The sequence below is a fragment of the Phocoena sinus genome, chromosome 13 (assembly GCF_008692025.1).
Source record: "Phocoena sinus isolate mPhoSin1 chromosome 13, mPhoSin1.pri, whole genome shotgun sequence".
Lineage (NCBI taxonomy): Eukaryota > Metazoa > Chordata > Mammalia > Artiodactyla > Phocoenidae > Phocoena > Phocoena sinus.
Genome location: NC_045775.1, coordinates 54,759,721 through 54,779,957, shown reverse-complemented (window position 1 = coordinate 54,779,957; position 20,237 = coordinate 54,759,721). Strand labels below are relative to the sequence as shown.

General features: G+C 36.4%; 1 protein-coding gene across 5 annotated transcripts in view; it reads right to left on the bottom strand.

Annotated features, from left to right (window-relative positions):
- Positions 1 to 20,237, bottom strand: part of AFTPH (aftiphilin) — a 64,241-nt gene that overhangs the window by 26,676 nt on the left and 17,328 nt on the right. For all 5 annotated transcript variants that reach the window (XR_004352925.1, XM_032653254.1, XM_032653256.1 and 2 more), the window contains exon 2: positions 8,415 to 10,378. Coding sequence is in view for 4 of the 5 variants with exons in the window: in XM_032653254.1 (XP_032509145.1) it covers positions 8,415 to 10,346 (1,932 nt within the window). In the remaining variant the exon portion in view is untranslated. The remainder of the gene's footprint in view (positions 1 to 8,414; positions 10,379 to 20,237) is intronic.

Genomic DNA, 20,237 nt, shown 5'->3' with positions numbered 1-20,237 from the left:
CAAATCTTTTGCTGAATGAGGTAGAGCAGGAGTTGGTAGATTTTTCTCTATAGGGCTAGATAGTGAATAATTTTTGTGTTGCAGGCCATCCATAAACAAATAAGTGTGGGTGTGTTCCGATGAAACCTGATTTACTAAAACAGGTGGCAGGACAGATTTGTCTGCTAAGCCATAGTTTGCTGACCCCAGAGGTAGAGCCATATATAAATTTTTTTAATAAATATTCAAACAACCAGAATCCACTAACTGACCAGCACCACTCACCACAAGGAGGAACTCCTCAACAATTCAACAAGAAAGCAGCTAATAGAATTAACAAAGATTTTGATTAAAATTAAATTTCCTAACATTTTACTTTTTAAAGTATATTAATTTCCAACTATCTACAAGACCAGTTTGATGCTAAAAGGGCTACTATCTTGTTCATGGTAGTAAATAATGCCAAATTTCATTTACTACTAGTTAATTCCAGTAAGTAAATAGCTGATGTAATTATAACACTTCAATAGAGGACTGTGGACCCAAGGGGCTGAGACTCAGTTTCAGGATTTATAAACTGGAGCTCTCAGGGCCTACCTTACAAGGTGAATAATAAATTAGAGGAGTAAATGCTGGACACCCAGTGTGTGCTCAAGAAGTGGTAGCTTTTATCACTACTGTTGTTATTATATAGATGATACATAGAGACATAGTGGCCTGCCAAGGAATAAATGTCAAAACCAGGTTCAAATCTCACTAAGGCTATTTCTCCACCACTATTTAGCATTCTAAATCATTATGAAAATACTTGTCTCAATTTACATCAATTTCTAACATATTACATCAAGAAATTAAATAATCCAAATATTTTGCATCCTCCCCAAGATCCTCCCATCAAGTTGGGAAAAAGGGACCTAATTAAAAAATATCTGTTGTTAAGAGCTGCTTATATAATGAGAACCTGTTACTGCTACCCCTTGGGGATTTTAAATTTTGAAAATTCGTGAACATTTTGGTTGATTGTTGGCATTTGTGACTTAAATCTTGATCACATTATGAAAATCAAAGAGTGTAAACCACACATGAGGTGTGTTAAGATGCTTTACTTCCCAAGAAGCACAATAAAGTTCAAACATACGATGGAACATAGCCCACGTAACTTGGTAAGTAGAAGAGGTACAAGAATATAACTAACATTAACACTCAGAAGAAGAGAAACTAACCTACCACAAGAATAGTTTCTCTTATGACCAAGCAGATAAATTTCTTTCAAAAAAACAGATTTCCCAAAACACTGTAATCAGACACTCAATTTTAAAAAACTCATAAAATTTGAGCATGAGATAAAAGGTAAAGGTTGGAACTTCCCTGGTGGCACAGTGGTTAAGAATCTGCCTGCCAACGCAGAGGACACAAGTTCAATCCCTGGTCCGGGAAGATCCCACATGCCGCAGAGCAACTAAGCCCATGCGCCACAACTACTGAGCCTGTGCTCTAGAGCCTGGGAGCCACAACTACTGAGCTGGCGCGCCACAACTACTGAAGCCTGTGCGCCCTAGAGCCTGCGCACTGCAACTACTGAAGCCCACGCGCCTAGAGCCTGTGCTCTGCAACGAGAAGCCACCACAATGAGAAGCCCACGCTCACCGCAACTAGAGAAAGACCGCATGCAGCAACGAAGACCCAACGCAGCCAAAAATAAATAAATAAATAAATAAAAAAGGTAAAGGTTGATACTGGTAAAGGTTTTGGGTTTTTTTGTTTCTTGAAGATTATTAAATAATTTTAATTGTTTTAAAATATATTCAATTTTTTCCTCAACATTGTCAGCCAAGGTAGTTTAACACATGCAATAGCCTTAAAGTCAGTAAAGTGAAATATTATTTAAACTTCGATTTATTCTACTGTACATATGCAAATTATCATCTAACACTACTATTCATAGTTTCCAACAAAGCAAATAGTAAATTTTTACTAAAGAGCCAGTGCTGCACTCTAAATTAATGTGAGGGTAACAAAATAAGTACACACACACTTAGCATATTAAATATTTAGCTGAGGTTACAACAGTAACTAAATAGCAAACTAAATAAAATAATATTCACTCCAGTTACTTGAATTTCAAATGCCTTCAACTTCAAAGTCAAAGAGGAAAAATAGTCATCAGTTCTCCCTTGTATTTGGAATTAGGAAACTGGTGATTGAGCCATGTCTGTCAATTCAAACACATATCAAATTCTAAACCTGCAAACAGCAGCATATCCGGCCATTAAACATTTTAAGAACAGGGGGCTCTGATAAATGCAGGGTTGAAAGGCAAATGCTTTTCCAGACAGGTACCAGACTCCCTTTTTTATTTTCTCTACCGTTTCCAGCGCTACGAAGCCAAAGGAGAAGGTGTGCTACTTGCAGACAAGCACACTTGGGCTCAGACGAGTTCCTACCTGTTAAAACTATTCTAAGAAGGTAAACTAGCCAGAAGCAGCACTGTTGATCTCCAAATAGTCTGACAGGTGAGTATACAGCTGAACTAGGGGTACTCCCACACAAATTCTCATTTATCTCCCTATTACTTTTTGCTATTCACCAAAAAATCCAGTTGGCAACACTATTTCTTGCACCTTTTTTTTTTTTTGCGGTACGCGGGCCTCTCACTGTTGTGGCTTCTCCCGTTGCAAAGCACAGGCTCCGGACGCGCAGGCTCAGCGGCCACGGCTCACGGGCCTAGCCGCTCCGCGGCATGTGGGATCTTCCCTGACCGGGGGACGAACCTGTGTCTCCGGCATTGGCAGGCGGACTCTCAACCGCTGCGCCACCAGGAAAGCCCTCTTGCACCTTTGAAGACCATTTTCTAAGAAGTGCATTTCTGAGATTATTCAGTAACAGCTAACATTTATTGAGCACTAGTTATGTGCAAGACACTGCACTAAGCACCTTTAATATGCACAATTTCATTTTATCTTCACAATGAGAGTTTTGAAGTAAGTACTATTATTATTCTCTAAATCTCAGGTTCAGAGAAGTGGCTAATGCAAGTCAGTGCTGAAAGCTGGATCTAAATCTAGCAGTGTGACTCCAGAGCCTTGATTTTTAGGTACTATACTATAATCAGGGTCAACTTATGCAGTAGGCACAGGGCCTAGGGTCCACAGTAATTTTAGGGGTTCATGAAAACGTTTTAATAGTTACTATTAACATACTCAACCTTATACCAAGTTATAAAATAGAATTTTAAATATATTTTATGGGGAAGGGGCTCACAAAAGTCTTATGTGGTCTTAGCTATACTACTCTCCAAAGGTACACTGGCTTTTATAGGATTTCTCTATCTTTCCCAATTTTCTCATTTCTCATATATTTGTTTTCCTATCAGGGTCCTTTTTACCTGAATCCCTCTATATTTTATTTTTTTCAACCCATACAGTGTTTCTGGAAAAGCAAAAACGATTACCCAATGTTTTAATTCATCAATGAGGGCAAAGCACTATGCATGAATTCACTTATACTCATTCCCAGTTCTGTCCTATCTCCATGTCTGGGTTAGGAGGAAGAAAACCCTTTCATTTTATACACTGGTGCAAATAAAGTCATATTATCTAATGCGGAGCTTCTCAACTGACGTGGCTCGGTTACAAACAGGTTACAGGTCTTCCAAAAATCCTGAAAGCTATATATGGATATTTGGTGTTCCCTCTTGTGACAGTTAATTTTATGCATCAACTTGACAGGGCCAAGGGGTGCCCAGACATTTGGTCAAACATTATTTTAGATATGTCTGTGAGGTTGTTGCTGGATGAGATTAATATTTGAATTCAGTAGACTAAGTAAAACAGATTGTCTTCCTTAGTATGCATGGACCTCATTCAATCAATTGAAGACAGTTTGCGGACTACAGATCTTAGGACTTAGTGATCATCTCCATAATTGCATGAGCCAATTCCTTATAATACATCAGTCAGTCTGTCTGTCTCTCCATGCATGCATGCATGCATGCATGGTTCTACTTCTCTGGAGAACCATGATTAATACACCTCTATTTTGTAAATGACTACAGTAGAATATAAAAAGATTGTGTATTGAAATTCTCATTCAGTTTTCCAAAGGAGTGTATAAGACCAGCACTGAGGATCCTAGACTGGTTCTGAGGCCACTCAAAGGCATATCCCCTTTAAAGTATCTTGATTTTAGGGTAATTTCTAAAATTCCTTCAACATATTTCTAGTTAGTTTTCCTTTCTCCCTTATAAACAGTAGTTGATTAATGTCAATAGTTTTAATATTGATAGAATTAGGTCTTGTTCTTAAGTGGAAGTTTAGAAGAAACATAAAATCCACTGGGCAATTTAATCTTCCATTTAAGAGGATACCTTATGCCTTACCACCATTAAATATTAAGTAAGATATCAAGTACAGTCTACAACTGTATACTTATCAATCCCCAGTTTCAAGCTATGTAAGAAGAGTAACCAATTGTAGTACTCACTATGCTCTAAAAAGATAGTTTGCCCCTTCTGCACAGTTTCTGGATAAACCTAATAAAGTATTTCTATCTATTTTGGAATTAAAGACAGAATTTCAAATTTTCTGAGGGAAAAATAACAAAAGGAATTGCTGTCCAAATACTTCAAGCAAGCAAAGAGCTATACGGCCAAAATCTCCATTTCTTTCTTTCTTTTTTAAATTGAGATATAATTGACATATCAGTTTCATACGTACAATGTAAGGGTTCAATATATGTATATATTGCAAAATGGTCACCATAGTTACAAATTTTTCTTTTCTCGTATGAGAACTTTTAAGAACTACTCTCTTAGCAACTTTCAAATACACAATGCAGTATTATTAACAATAGTCACCATGCTGTACATTGTACCTCCAGGGACTTATTTATTTTATGACTGGAAGGTTGTACCTTTTGACCACTTAATTTATTTATTTTGTTGCTTACTTATGTTTTCAGTCATAAGTTCAGGTGTTCACCCACATTAAGGAAAACCTGCACAAATCTTAGGCAGGTGATTAAATAAATGAAGGTGAAAATGTAGTTACACTCAGTTTGAGAATGCTGACTTTCTGGTGAACAATAACTTAATCTCAAAATAACATAGGCCAAAGTATTAGTGATTCTCTTCTTTTTCCTTTTTGTGATACTCAATTTTTAAAGCTCTCAAGATAAATCTTCTAATAACATTTTCCCAGTAGCATTATCAACTAGATGGCTAATAAAAGAAAATGACTCATAGCTTCCTTTTCTATAGCCAATTAATATAAGGAGATTACTTACCAATTACCTAAATTCTCAAATAACACCCAGAGCAATATTTTGAAAATTTTACAAAAGCTCAGAGTTTAATTCAGTGCTCATGACATTATCTCCTTTACCTTATACCAAAGAAAAGGCATCTTGGCTATTTCAATCAAGGTTCCTTTCTGGAACATTAACAGGTTAAAAAAAAACAAAAAACAAAAAAACTGTTAAAACAATACATATAATTGTCTTTTGGAAAAAGAACTGCTTTCAAAGTAAGGAGATTTTTGTTTTTTGTTACTGTCATTTTATTTTGTTTTAAATCTCAGCCCCAAAAGTGAAGAATAATTTTGACCTTTTTCCAATTTCTACAGTAGAGATACCACTAACTTGCTTTTCTCTACAATTTATAAGAATGTTAACAGGAGAATGAAATAAACTGAACTCTGCATTCTCAGAAAAAAATATTCACTGAAGGGGAAGACTATTTCTCAATAAATGGTCATTATGGCTTTTACATCAAGGCCTGAACCCTCTGAGGCTTGCTGGACTCACCATCTGAGAACTGGCTTAACTGAAAACATTTTATAAGTTTCAAAGATTTCTTCTTGGTTGACTTTTCCCTAAGTAACCAATTATAGCAATAAAGTTACAATAATTGATTGTCTCTTGACCCAGGGAACATATATTTTATTAAAATGTTAAGATATCCTTCTGGTAGCCTGAAAAAAGGAAAGTACTAAAAAAACAGGGACCTGGACAATGTCACATACATAGCAAAAAAGTCAAAGAAATTTGAAATGACAACTATACCATTTGTCTGACTTCACAAAGAATTGTTCCCCATGTTTGCTTAATTGCATTAACTGAGCTCTGAATTCTAAAAGACTCTCACAACATTCTGTCAAAACAATTTGCAGGCACTCTGTTCAAGACAGAATTGTTGTATCCAGGTAAGATTCAACAGGGATAAATCATTTTATGATTAAAAAGATCTAACTTTTAGTGTCATTAATATGTGAGGATTTCTGTGCTGTCCCCAAAATGGTAGCAACTAGGAGAAACATTTTAAGAAAAATGTTAATAAATCTAATCCTCTCCTAGAGAACTAGATTAATGTGCATTTCCAGCAGATTCTGGAAAAGGAAGAAACTACAGGTCACAACCCTCCTTTACAACAGAAGGATAAGAATGGAAGTCACTTTCCAGCTCAGTCACTTTCCATTTCCCCACCTCAATTTCCTTCCAAACTTCTCTTCTAGCCCCCTTCCAGCAGTTTCTCCTTTCCAACATGCATCTCCAAGTTCTGCTCATTTTGCATAGCCATTCAGCAAAAAGAAAAGCCTGAGGACTGAACCAGACATATCTCAGGAAGTCAAAGCATCTTGACACAATCCATATAGTTTTTGTTTTATTTTTACAAAACAGAATCATACTACAAGATTCTTATTTTTCAATAGATTTTTTTCACTCGTTTTAACATTTACTGTCATTTTATCTTCACAAAAGTCCTTTGCAACAGATATTACCTCCTTTTTACAGACAACTGAGTTCAGAAGTAACTTGTCCAAAATTATAACGCTTATATGACTCTGAGTCAAGATTCAAACTCAGATCTGTAAGATTCCATAAAGCCCTTGTACTTTATTTCCTCCTATATCCAGTTATCAGATTACACATAAATAACTTCAATCATATGATGCAAAAAATTCCTTTTTGAAGTGGTCATACTTTAAAAAATACATTATATGATGATGTTAAAAGTTCTAAGGCTATAAATTAATGATTATCCTAGTGTCACCCTATACTCTAATAAGATGAAACTAAACAGGGAAATGATTAGCTCAAAAACCAACAGTCTTCACTTTGCATTATATAATTAATTCATTCCTTGTTTAAAATTGTAAACTTCTGCCTCAATAATGAATTACTCAACAGGAATAATACACATTAGCCAAACCATGTAATAACTGAATTAGCAAATTAAGCTATTCAGACACTCAATGTCAAATGAAAAGTGATTAGCTGTGCACTCCAACTGGTGGTACCACAATTTCTACAATACCTTAATGTATCAGCAATATCAAAGCAATGATGTATAACCATTTTAATTAACAGACTCTGGAAATATTTCCAATTGAAAATGGTTTGCCTAGCAAAAGATAATTGGAGAAGCAAAGTTTATAGATTCTGATTTTATTCTCAGTATTTTTAAAATAGGCCTGTGGACCAAGTGTTACATATATCAATAAAAAGCAGTTATATTCAAGGGAGTGCTTTCTTCCATACCCCTGGTTAAATTTAGCACAAGGTACAACTCAGGACTGGGGAACAATCTGGATCTCAAACTGCACCTCTAGGGGCTACTTTAGGTCAAAATAAATCTTAATGAATCTTCTCTGAAAGAATCTGGACCAGAAAAGGATAAAGTACAAGGGCTAAGGGGTAAAAATATTCCTGACAATCCTACTTCCTAAGAGTAAACATAAATATATATTTGCAAGAAATTATAAACAAATAAATGGTCACAGTATGGCTAAGTCAACTATGGCTGTTGCATGTTCTAGCTCTAACCCTTAATCCATCTGACACCCTCACCTCAGGCCTTTTATTAGCTGTTAAATTATGAGGCCCATATCCGCTTTTTTCAAATTCTTTTTCTATCCTTCAAGTCCCTATAGCCTTCAGCACAGATTGAGGTTTCAAACTCTGCTTGCTCTTTTTTGTAATCAAAACTAGGTCTTTGATAGACAAAATTAAGAGACATTATTTTCTGAAGCTTAAAAAAATCTTTGAAATCTCAGTTTAACCTTTTAAAATCACTATAAAGGTAAAAACTGTAGGATTTGCTGGAATAGTTCACTAATTAATGAATTTTTACATAAGTGGTATTTATATTTATCAAAAAACCAAGTTGATGATTATGATTATTTAATATTTCTGTAAATATTAAAGAAACCTACTGAGATAAAGAAAAATCTTACCAAGCATTATTATAAGAATGTCTCTTTAACGTTAACCAAATGATTGTGAAACATGTAACTAATCTACCAAATCTGGCAAGCATTGTGTATCATAAAGAGATGCCTTTAACAGGTACCCAATTAAAAAATACTTTTTGAAAAGCTGAATTAGAAACCTCCATAGCAATTAATATGTCATACAAAATAGAGAAAATGAGTAAATACCTGAGCTGAAGTGGCTGTTTCCTGTAAATGACCACCAGCAACTGCTCCTTTGGAGGCTGCTAAAGGGACACTGTGCGTTTTGGGGGTTCCTGGAGTATCAATCTTCTCATCTGTCCTATGTGACTGCCAGGCTTCCTTTCGATGATGAGATTCAGTAGCTTGCTGGTCTCCAAAAGCAGCCCAAGAGCAGCTATCTTTCTGCCCATCCTCAAAAGCATTCCAGTCTACAACCTGGCTAGGACCAGCTGAACTGAAGTCCGCAAAATCATCAGAGTCCTGAAAATCACTGCAGTCATCTTGAATATTTGGCACAGAATCAAAATCTCCAAACTCACCTTCTTGCCCAATTTTCAGTTCTGAAACAGGTTCAGTGCCTGTCCCAGTAGATTTTCTTGACAAATTGCATCCCTCTGATAAACTATCAGAAGTTTGTTTTAGAACTGACTCAGTAAATATAATTTCCTCTGGGCAAGAGACAGCATTTGATTCCCCAAATTCTCCAAAGTCATCACCTGGTTCACTAAAATGTGGAAAGTGCTCTGAGGACTCTTCAAAAGTGACATCACTCATTGAATCTTGTGTACCAGTAACAAAAGGTGGAGTCGTGCCACTGGCTGTGCCAAAGTCACCAAAATCATCCTCATTGGTATCGTTGCAAGTCACAAAGTCATTACTACTATCATCGTTTTTTACACTCATAGAATCATCCAAAACATTTTCTTCTGTAGGATCAATGCTGAGGCTTTGGGAATCAGTAAACTTTCTACTTTCTTCTTTGGAAGAACCAACTTCATCATCAGCATCATAAGTTTTAGTAGAATCCATGCACAGGTCAGCACGTTTAGAAGTAAATAAATCAAGTTTTTCCTCAGTTTTACATTGTTCTCTCCTACTGGCTTCTGAATTTTCAGCTGAGTCTACCAAACTCCAAGCCTTTGATTGAACACTTGAATTTAAAAATTCATCCTGTTGCAATGTTGGAAGGCTTTGTTTTTCACTGGTGAAAGCTCCATTACTCACCATGCTTATTTCTGAAAGACAAACTTGATCCTCTCCAGCACTGTCTCCTTTATCACCAATGCTTCTATCCAAGGACACTTCTTTTACAGAATTCAGTTCATTGACTCTATTAATTTTATTGTTTTCCTGAATGGTAAGTGCTTCTCTATCATTTAAAACTGCACATCCTATTTCTTCTAGTTGTATCCTTTCTTTTTTGGAAAATGTGGCAAAATCTGCAAATTCCTCCGCAGGACTAGGTGCAGAGTCTAAATTATACTCAGTACTGTGAGTGCTAAGAGGCTTTCGTCCTTTTGAATCAGCTACAGTGTCCAGATCATCTGTTCCCTGAGGATTTACAGTTTCCAATACTGCAAACCCATTTGTTAGAATCTCCAGACAAGGAGGCTTTTCACCATTGCAGCTCTCTAACTGCTTGTTTTGATGAACAACATTCATATCAGTTCTAAAATCTCCTGGAGAGAAACTGTCAGGTGTTCCAACATTCTGTCTCTGCTCCACTACTTTATTTAAATCTCTTGGACTTTCTATGCCATCAATGGAAGTATCTAAAGTTTTAGATGAAATTATTTCTTTGCTGGTGGTAGAAAGTAAAATATCAGACTGTCCTTTCACAGAAGAAGAAAGTTCAGCAGTGATGTCCTTATCATTACCATTTTTGATGGACTTAAAGCTTGTAAGGCTATCTACATTTTCTGAGAAATCATGAATTGGCATAAAATGGTTTGAAGGTACAAACTCTTCCTTGGGATGAGTATAATCTGGTGTATCAAAATCAGCAAACCCTACACCAGAAGGGCTAACTTCGGAAAACCCACCAAATTCCCCAAATTCATCCTCATCCTCATCCTCAGCTCCATTGTCTAGTGGTGGTGGGGATGAAGAGTACATTCGAATGATGTCTGGCTCCATTGTTCAATTGCTTTCAAATAATTAATTTACACCTGAAAAAAAAAGATTTTTTTTTTTTAGGGAACTGATTACATAGAACAAAGTCTTTCAAAATTCTCTCAAAGAAACTTCAAAACTATGCAAATTTACAGTGCTCTGTTTTTTATCTTTTAAACTATTTTTATCTTAGGTGGGATTACACAGCTATAATATAATGGCAAAAAAAAAAAAAGAAGAAGAAAAACACTCTCTTCTAGTGTATGTTTCCATGGGCATTGGTAGTACGTTACTGAATCTGGGGATTCCAGAAAATTTCAAATAAACAGTTACAAAAGTATATGTACAAAAGTTTCTCTTGGGGCACTTGCTTGTTCTCTTAAGCTCTCTTTCCAGTTCATTGGGGACTCACGCCTTGCCTTATGGATTTGTATGAGTTCTTTATAAATAAAAGACATGAAAATTTTATCTCTAATAATGGCTATGAATATTGATATTTTCCTCACTTTACTTTTCAATGTTTATTTCTGACCCAAGTTAATTTTTTTCTTTTTTTTTTTTTTTTTTTTTTTTTTTTTGCGGTACGCGGGCCTCTCACTGTTGTGGCCCCTCCCGTCGCGGAGCACAGGCTCCGGACGCGCAGGCCCAGCGGCCATGGCTCACGGGCCCAGCCGCTCCGCGGCACGTGGGATCTTCCCGGATCGGGGCACGAACCCGTGTCCCCTGCATCGGCAGGCGGACTCCCAACCACTGCGCCACCAGGGAAGCCCAATTTTTTTCTTTTAATAGACTTTATTTTTTTAAATAAGTTTTAGGTTCACAGCAAAATTGAGCAGAAGGTACAGAGATTTCTCATATATCTCCTACCCCCATTCATGCATAGCTTCCTCTATTATGAACATCGTCCACCAGTGGTATATTTGTTACAACTGATGAACCTACATTGACACATCATTATTACCCAAAGTCCATAGTTCATATTAGGGTTCACTGTTGGTGCTGTACATTCTATGGGTTTGGACAAATGCATAAAGACGTGCCCACCATTACAGTATCACACAAAATAATTTTACTGCCCTAAAAATCCTGTGTTCCACCTATTCTATTCATCCCTCCCTCTCCCCTGCCCTGGCAACCACTGGTCTTCTTACTGTCTCCATAGTTTTACTTTTTCCAGAATGTCGTATAATTGGAATCACAGAGTATGTAGCCTGTACACACTGTATGATTGGCTTCTTTCACTGAGCACTATGTATTTAAGGTTCTTCCTCCATATCTTTTCATGGCTCAATAGGTCTTTTTTCTTTTTAGGTACTGAATAATGTTCCACTGTCTGGATGTACCATAGTTTATTTAATTTTTTATAACTTTCCATTTTGAAATTGCTTAGGACTCACAAGAAGTTGCAAAAATAGTACAGAGAGTTCCCATGTATACTCCCACCCAGTTTCCCTCAATAATACAGTAAACAACAATAGTACATGATCAAACCCTGAAACTGACATCAGTACAACCTATTAACTCAGCCACAGACCTTCTTTAGATTTCACCACTTTTTTTCTTTGTGTGTGTGTCTGTATAGCTTTATGAAATTGATCATATGTGCAGATTAGATTTCAGTAACTGTCACTACAATTGGGGATTAGAACTGTTGTAAAAATAGTTCAATAATACTCATCAATATAAAGAAAGTCCCTTGTGTTATCCCTTAACAGTCATGCCCTTCCCTAAACCCTAACTGCTGGCAATCACTGATCTATTCTCCACCATTATAATTTTGCTATGTCAAGAGTGTTATCTAAATGGAATCATATAATAGGTAATCCGTTGAAGCTGGCTTTTTCACTCAGCTTAATGCCCTCAAGATCCATCCATGTTGTTGCATGTGTCCACAGTTCATTCTTTTTTATTGCTAAGTAGTGTTCCATTATATAGATGTTGGATGTTATAGATGTTACCACAGTTTGTTTCTCCATTTACTCCATTCAAGTCATTTGGGTTATTTTCTGTATTTTACAATTACAAATAAAGCTGCTATGTACATTTGTGTACAGATTATCCTGTGAACATGAGCTCTCATTTCTTTAAGATGAATACCCAAGAGTGCAAATGCTGGGTCGCATGGTAAGTGTGTGGTTAACTTTATAAGCCAAACTGTTTTCCCAAGTTAATTTTTAAGGGGTCAAATTGGTTAATTTTCCATTAGTAATTTTCTTCATTATTTTGCTATCATATAAGCTTAAAACTGAATAAATATTCACTTATTTTCTTCTACTTAGAGGGGTTTTTTTACATTTAATTTTTAATACATCTACAATTTATTTTGGCATATGGTCTAAAGCAAGGAGGGTCTAAGTGAATTTTTTTCTGACTAGCAATTATCATAATCCCATTTATTGAATAATCCTTCCCATGTCCACCAGTTTGATACCTTCTTTTTCTATACATTTAATTCTTAAATGAAATCTATGTCTGGGTTATTTTGGTCCTCTCTATTAAACAGTCAAAAGTGTCACAAGACAAACTTAACATTAAAAGCAAAGGGTAGATTAACATCAAAGTCCTAGAACAAAAACAGCCCATAAACAATGAATTGATACTTACTGCAATTCACAGTTGTCCTTAGACACATAAGGAAAACGTTTACTACAAAATTCAACCAGTTTTGCAAGCTAACAACAACAAAACTTTCTTCCGACTCTCAGGATAAAATTTCATAAGATCTTCCAGTTTTACAGAGAAGGTACCTTAGAAACCACATAATTTAATTCAGAGATGAGGAAAATGAGGCCTACTGGTCAGCAACTTTACCAACAGTCAATACAGCTGGTTAATACAGTCAATACAGCTGGTTAATAGAGAATGGCTTCAGAATTTAGAAAAGATCTTTAGGTCAATGACTGGTCAGCTGCTGAGAGAAACAAGGGAGTCATGAGAAAAAAACATTCCATTGTAACATATCTACTTTAAATTGTTTACCTATAAAATCAGCATTATAAAGAAGGAAATAACTGCTTTAGTGCTAAGACACCTTCTTTTCTGCTGATTTAAAGAGAAAAAAAAACAAACAAACAGTAAAAGATACACATAAACCCTATTTTCTTCCCTTGTCTAGAGCAGGAATACCCCTTCTAATGCTGGCTGTACAGGGTCATTTGACCTCTGACAGTTTCCCTTTAATGATGAAGTTCCTAGTATTTAAAAATACTCTCCAATTGTTAATGAAAGTGTGGAGAAAGGGACACTTGTACACATATACTACTGGTGGGTGCATACATTGTTACAAGGCTTCCAGAAGGCAATCTGGCTATACTAAAAAATAAAAATAAAGTTTTTAAAGTAAAACAAAATGCTCCAAAGGGATTACTTAAGCAAATTATGCTACATAGGATACTATGTACTCATTAATATCATAATTCCTTTTTTTAAATTTAAAAGCATTCATAATGATGGGAGCATGTCAAAAGGACACAAAAACCAGCTTGAAGGGGTTACTGCTGTTTAAATCAGGGACAAATTGAGCATCAAAATAAAGATGATGATAGATTATAATTCACTGAATAAAATAATAAACTATCAGTCCTCACGGATATAAACATATAAGTGAAATAAACTGAAAGTTAGATGAGGAACAAGGTACTGCATAGTTTCAAAATATCCCTACAACATACTTAATTACAAAGGGAACAAGTGTTAACTTTACCGTGGTGAAGCCTGACACTTAAGTGATCAAAGTGAACATCACTAGTAATGGGAATATCGAAATCATGCATCACCTGACAAGATGCAATGAGGACACAGACTCACTTCTGGAATATTGCTGCCAAAAATACATAGCCTGAATAAATTCATGAGGAAACTTCAGACAAATTCAAATTGAGAGAGAGTCTACAAAACAACTGGCCTATAATCTTCAAAAGTATTGATCAATGTCATGAAAGTTATGAAGAAACTGGAAAACTGTTCCAGACTGAAGATGACTAAAGAGAAGTGACAAGTAAATATAACACTTGTTTCTCAACTGGCTCCCCTTTTTATAAAGGTCATTATTGGGATGACCCTGAACCTTGAAGAGCCCAAGAATTAGACAGCAGCAATACATTGATGCTAATTTCATGATTTTGATGGTAGTATTGTGGTTATATAAGAGAATGTCCTTGGTATACACTCTAAAATATTTGAAAGAGATGGGGCATCAGGTTGGCAACAGTCTCAAATTGTTCTGGAAAAAAATCTTATTTGTACCGAACCTGCAACTTATTTATAAGTTTGTGATCACTGCAAAATGAAAAAGATTAAAAGCATTCCAGGAGATTTATGTTTGCATTTAAAATATGCCTATTTTATAAAAAATGTGTTACTTATACAATAATAATGCTTTATTAAAAATTGTGGCAAGATAAGCATAACATAAAATTTACCATTTTAACCATGTAAGTGGAATCATACAGTATTTGTCCTTTTGTGACTGGCCTGTTTCACTTAGCATAATATCCTTAAGGTTCATACACGTTGTAGCATGAGTCAGAATTTCATCCTTTTTCAGGCTGAATATTATTCCATGGTATGTACATACTAACATCTGTCGACAGACGGATAGGTTGCTTCCACCTTTTGGCTATTGTGAATCACGCTGCCATGAATGTGAGTGTACAACATACCTTATTTTTAAAACTTTTTAGTTTGAAATAATAATAGATGAACAGAATTGCAAAAATAGTAAAGTCTGTACACCCTTCACCCAGTTCCTCCTAATGGTGACATCTCAAACAGCTCTAGTACAATAGCAAAACTGGAAATGTTGGTATTACTATCAACTAGACTACAGACCTTACTCAGTTTTCACCATTAAAAAAAACGCAAAACACTTGCATTCATCTGTGTTTGTGTATAGTTCAATTTTATCCCACGTACAGACCTATGAAACTACCACTATCAAGAAACAGAACTGCCCCGACTCCCCTACCTCATTCCTGTCCCTGGGCAACCACTAATCTGTTCTCCATATCCATAGTTTTATCATTTCAAGAATGTTATGTAAATGGAATCATACAGCATGTAACCTTTTCAGGTTGACTTTTTTCACTCACTACAATGCCCTTAAGGTCCAATGTATGGTTATTACGTGCATCAGTAGGCCAATTATTTTTATTGTTGAGTAGTATTCCACTGTACAGATATACCAGTTTGTTCAACCACTGACCAACAGAAGGACATATGGGTTATTTCCTATACTTTACTATTATAAATAGTATATATACTACATTAATAATATATACACTAATAGTATATTTAAATAGTATTTATAATAAAGATGCTAAGAGCACTTACGTACAAGTTTTTGTGTGAACATAAGTTCTTATTTCTCTGGGATAAATGCCCAAGAGTATAATCACTGGGTCCTCAGTTAGTGCATGTTTAGTTCTGTAAAAACTGCCAAACTATTTTCTAGAGTGCTGTATCATTTTATATTCTCATAATACTATATTTTTAAAGAACCATCTGTGATGTTTAAGTAGAATCTGTTCATGGTTAATCTATTGCTTTTTCTAAAACTTTTTATTGTTTGAAAAATAAAATATTTTATTATTTCAAGGCTTACTTCAAACTCAGATGCTAAGGCAAATATAAAGATCTGAAATCAGGAACTTTGTAACCAATCCAACAACACAAAGTATTTTTTCTTCCTGTCACACCCTGGCAAGGTACTCTCTTTCTCCTAGGTGCAACAGGCTCTATCAGCCCCCCAGACTATGAACATTTCCACATTCCTCAAATCTGTGTCACCTATCGATGGGAAGAACGTGGGCTGCACATTCCCCTTCAGCAGATCTTGGCTCTGGCCCAACTCACCCTTCAGAAACCTAAGAGAGTGCCACTGCTCACGAGTTTCAGCCAAGAATGCCAACCAGCCAGTGTGGAGGAGGCCTGAAATTTTTCAGAAAATTCTTCTGTGCCCAGGGCAATTCAGTAAAATTTGTTAACTGAAGTATATTTGTTCATTGTTAACTGAAGTATTATTTGTATAATGAATTTACATATTAAGTCTGACTTAGACAAATTTAACTTTTTTTTTTTTAACCACAGGAAAATATGGATTTTAAAGTAGCTATTTCTACTTAACAGAGAAAAGAAAAAGATAGATGAGCTACTTTAATACAGTGTCTGGCACACAACCACCTCAATAAATGTTTCTTCATCCTTAATGAACTACTTACACCACACACAAGGAGTCCTAATCAATCATCCAATTTCTTTACAACCTGAACAAGCACTTGTACGTGTGTGTGTGTGTGTGTGTGTGTGTCTGCAGGGAAGGGGGTGTGCTCAACCTGCCATTTTTTTGTCTTATTCCAAGACCTGTTAGAGGAGAGTAAACAAGTAATGGGGATATCCAGGAAAGATTCAAGTCATAGTATACACAAGGCTCTCATGACTGAGTAGTAATGGTAGTCCTAAAGGTAGTCAGAGCAGCCCTGTGCCAGAGTAGCAGCCAAGGTGACAGGGGATATAATGAGTGAAGGAGATTCAGTATTAATCTCTCACAAGAAGAGGAGCCACATTTGCTTAAGGAGTTCTAGCCTCAAGTCTGAAATAGTCTTAGAAGAAAAAGATGGTGAGTCTCTAGGCTGAAAGCTCTGGGGCTAAGTGGCAGAGTGGGCTTGACAAGGCAGAGGAATGAAGAGGGATTGGGCTATCATCTAAGACTATCTAAGCCATTTCAAAATAGTTTCTCAAGAAGGACAAAATTGGAGGATTTAACCTACCAGGTACCAAGCCTCAGTTTAAAGCTATATGGCCACATGATAACAAAGATGCCAATGCAGTGTGAGGGGGAAAGAACAGCCTTTACAACAAATGGTGCTAGATCAACTGGGGAAAAGGTCTTTGACTCTACCTAACATCTTACCCAAAAGCCAGCTCCATACAGACTGTAGGCCTTAATGTGAAAGGTAAAACAATCAACCTTCTAGGAGATAACTTAAGAGAATATTTGCATGACTTTAGGGAAGACAAGATGTTTTAAACAAGTAACAGAAAGCACTACTCATGTAAGAAAAAACTGATAAATTGGACGTAAGATTAAAAACTTCTGTCCATCAAAAGAACAACATTAAGAGAATGAAAAGGCAAGCCAATGCCTGGAAGAAGGTATCTGCAATACATATAATTGTCAAAGACCTCATATCCAGAATATGCAAAAAATTCCTACAAATCAATGTGAGACGACCTAAAAGAAAAATGGCCAAAATATTTAAACAAAAGAGTATTTCACAAAGGTGGATGTCCAAATGGTCAATAAGCATCTGAAAAGTCATCAGGGAAATGCACATTAAAACCACAACAAGAAGGACTTCCCTGGTGGCACAGTGGTTAAGAATCCACCTGCCAATGCAGGGGACACGGGTTTGAGCCCTGGTCTGGGAAGATCCCACATGCCGCGGAGCAACTAAGCCCATGTGCCACAACTACTGAGCCTGGACGCTACAGTCTATGAGCTGCAACTACTGAGCCCGCATGCCGCAACTCCTGAGCCTACACACTGCAACTACTGAAGCCTGTGCACCCTAGGGGCCATGTGTTGCAACTACTGAGGCTGCGGGCTGCAACTACTGAAGCCCGCACGCCTAGAGACCATGCTCTGCAATGAGAGAAGCCACCACAATGAGAAGGCTGTGCACCACAATGAAGAGTAACCCCCCACTCGCCACAACTAGAGAAAGCCTGCATGCAGCAATGAAGACCCAATGCAGCCAAAATAAAGAAACACACCACAAAACACAACTACACACCCACCAGAATGGCTAAAATTAGAACAATTTAAACTATAGCCACTGATGGCAAAGATGTGGAGCAACTGGGATTCTCTTTGGAAGTATCTACTAAAACTATACCAGGTTTATACCCCACATATATATATATGCACTAATAGACATGCACAAGACTCATGACAACTTAACTGAAAATAACCCAAATGTCCATCAACAGGTGAATGGTTAAGATAAACCATGGTATAGACAAACACGGCAATGAAAAGAACTATTACTATATGCAACAACATGGATAACTATCACAGACATAATGTATAAAAGAAACCAGATAAATACACACAAAATACACATTGTGTAAGTCCATTTCTATGAACTTCAAAACAGGCAAAACTAATCTATGGTGGTAATTCAGAAGAGTGGTTATTTATGGGGAGGGGGTAGAGTATTGACTGGAAGGGGGCATAAAAGAGCCTGTTGGATGCTAATAGAGATAATGTTATTATCTCTTGACCTGGGTAGTAGTTACACAGGTACATACTTTTGTAAAAATTCACCCCATTGTACATTTACTGTTTGTGCGCTTTGCTGTGTGTATGCTATACGTCAAAAAGTGTTTCTCAGAAAATCAACATACTTAGATTAACAGCAGCTATGTTACAAGTAATGAATATATGATCAGAGTTAAAAATATACCATTCTATAAAAAAAAAGTGCTTGTTTAACCTTGCCTTATTCTGGGATTTAAGGCTATATATGTATGCTTCAAGAGGTAGTATGGTATGGGGGAAAGATGTTGGATCTGGAGTTAGGCAGATCCTAGGTTCAGATTCTGGTTTCCCCGTTTACTATGTTTGTTAGTTTGCCCTCTCTGAGCTTCAGTTTCCTATCTATAAAAAGGGGCTAGCAGTCCCTACCTTTCAATACTGTTATGAGTATTAAAGATAACAGACCTTAAGTACCTGGCACATTCTGTGCACTAAGTTATAAACTATCATCACATTTGAACTTGCACCAAGTCTGTGGCTCAAATCATAGTCTACCATTAACAAAATCTAAGCCAATGTTTGCTTAGTTGGCACAAACATTCACATGACTCTGCATATACTTTTATAGGTCACTGAAAGAATAAATCATTAAAGAAAACTATTACTAACCACATTAAAGATACATGAAGTTGACTTTACTTCTAATTTCTATAACCAATCCCTAGAAAATAGGAAACAATGCCCAAGGATAAAGGACTGAGACCATATCCTCTGAACCAACTCAAGGGACCAATAGTAGTCTGTTAAAAGATGGAGGTTTTGAAGTGGAACAGGCCAAGGCAACCCAGAAGTTCTCACCAGTAGTACCCTGAATTATACGGCTGTGGATACTTTCAAGTTAGAGGAACGACCACAAGAAGAAAAGCTTCTAAGAAGGTGCCTGGTTGGATTAGGATTCCACATATTCCTCTAAGAGAGAGTTAATCCTCGACCAACCCTCTACCCTCCATCATCTACTCAAAGTGTTAACTACCCCAAAGATCCCTGGGCTCACATTTGGTGATAGTGGTGGGGTCTCTAAGAGGCCCTCTAGGAATCTCCCAGAATCAAACATTGAGAGTTCCTTCCAGAGAAGCTAAAAACCCACCAGAGAGAAATTCCCATCTTTTACAGGACATCAGCCCAGCTTTATCAATGTGTACATCAACTTTCAAGGCCAGATAGTACTTCTAGATGATACAATCCAGCTTTACTAAGGACCCTTCGCTCCAAACTTATTTTTATAGGGACTGGGACAGAAGTGGGTGGTGGTGGTGAAGAACACAAGCAGAAAGGTTAGTGGTAAGAAAAGGGAGAAGAAAGACAATTGTATCTGAAGTTATGCTACTGACTTAGGTAGAACAAACCACACTAACAAGCCTTATTTAATGAAACACACACACAGACACACACAATCTCAAAATCACTACCTTTTTACCACAATATGTTTGAGGTTTATAATTAATCATTTGTTAAATCATTTGGGTGAATGAAAAAAAATCTGTATTTTCTTTAGAAAAATGAGTGAAAATATTACATAAGCAAATAACAACATCAATTTGCATTACAAATGTTGCCTGCTACTGCAGTAGTTCAAATTATTCAAATCTTTACTGGAA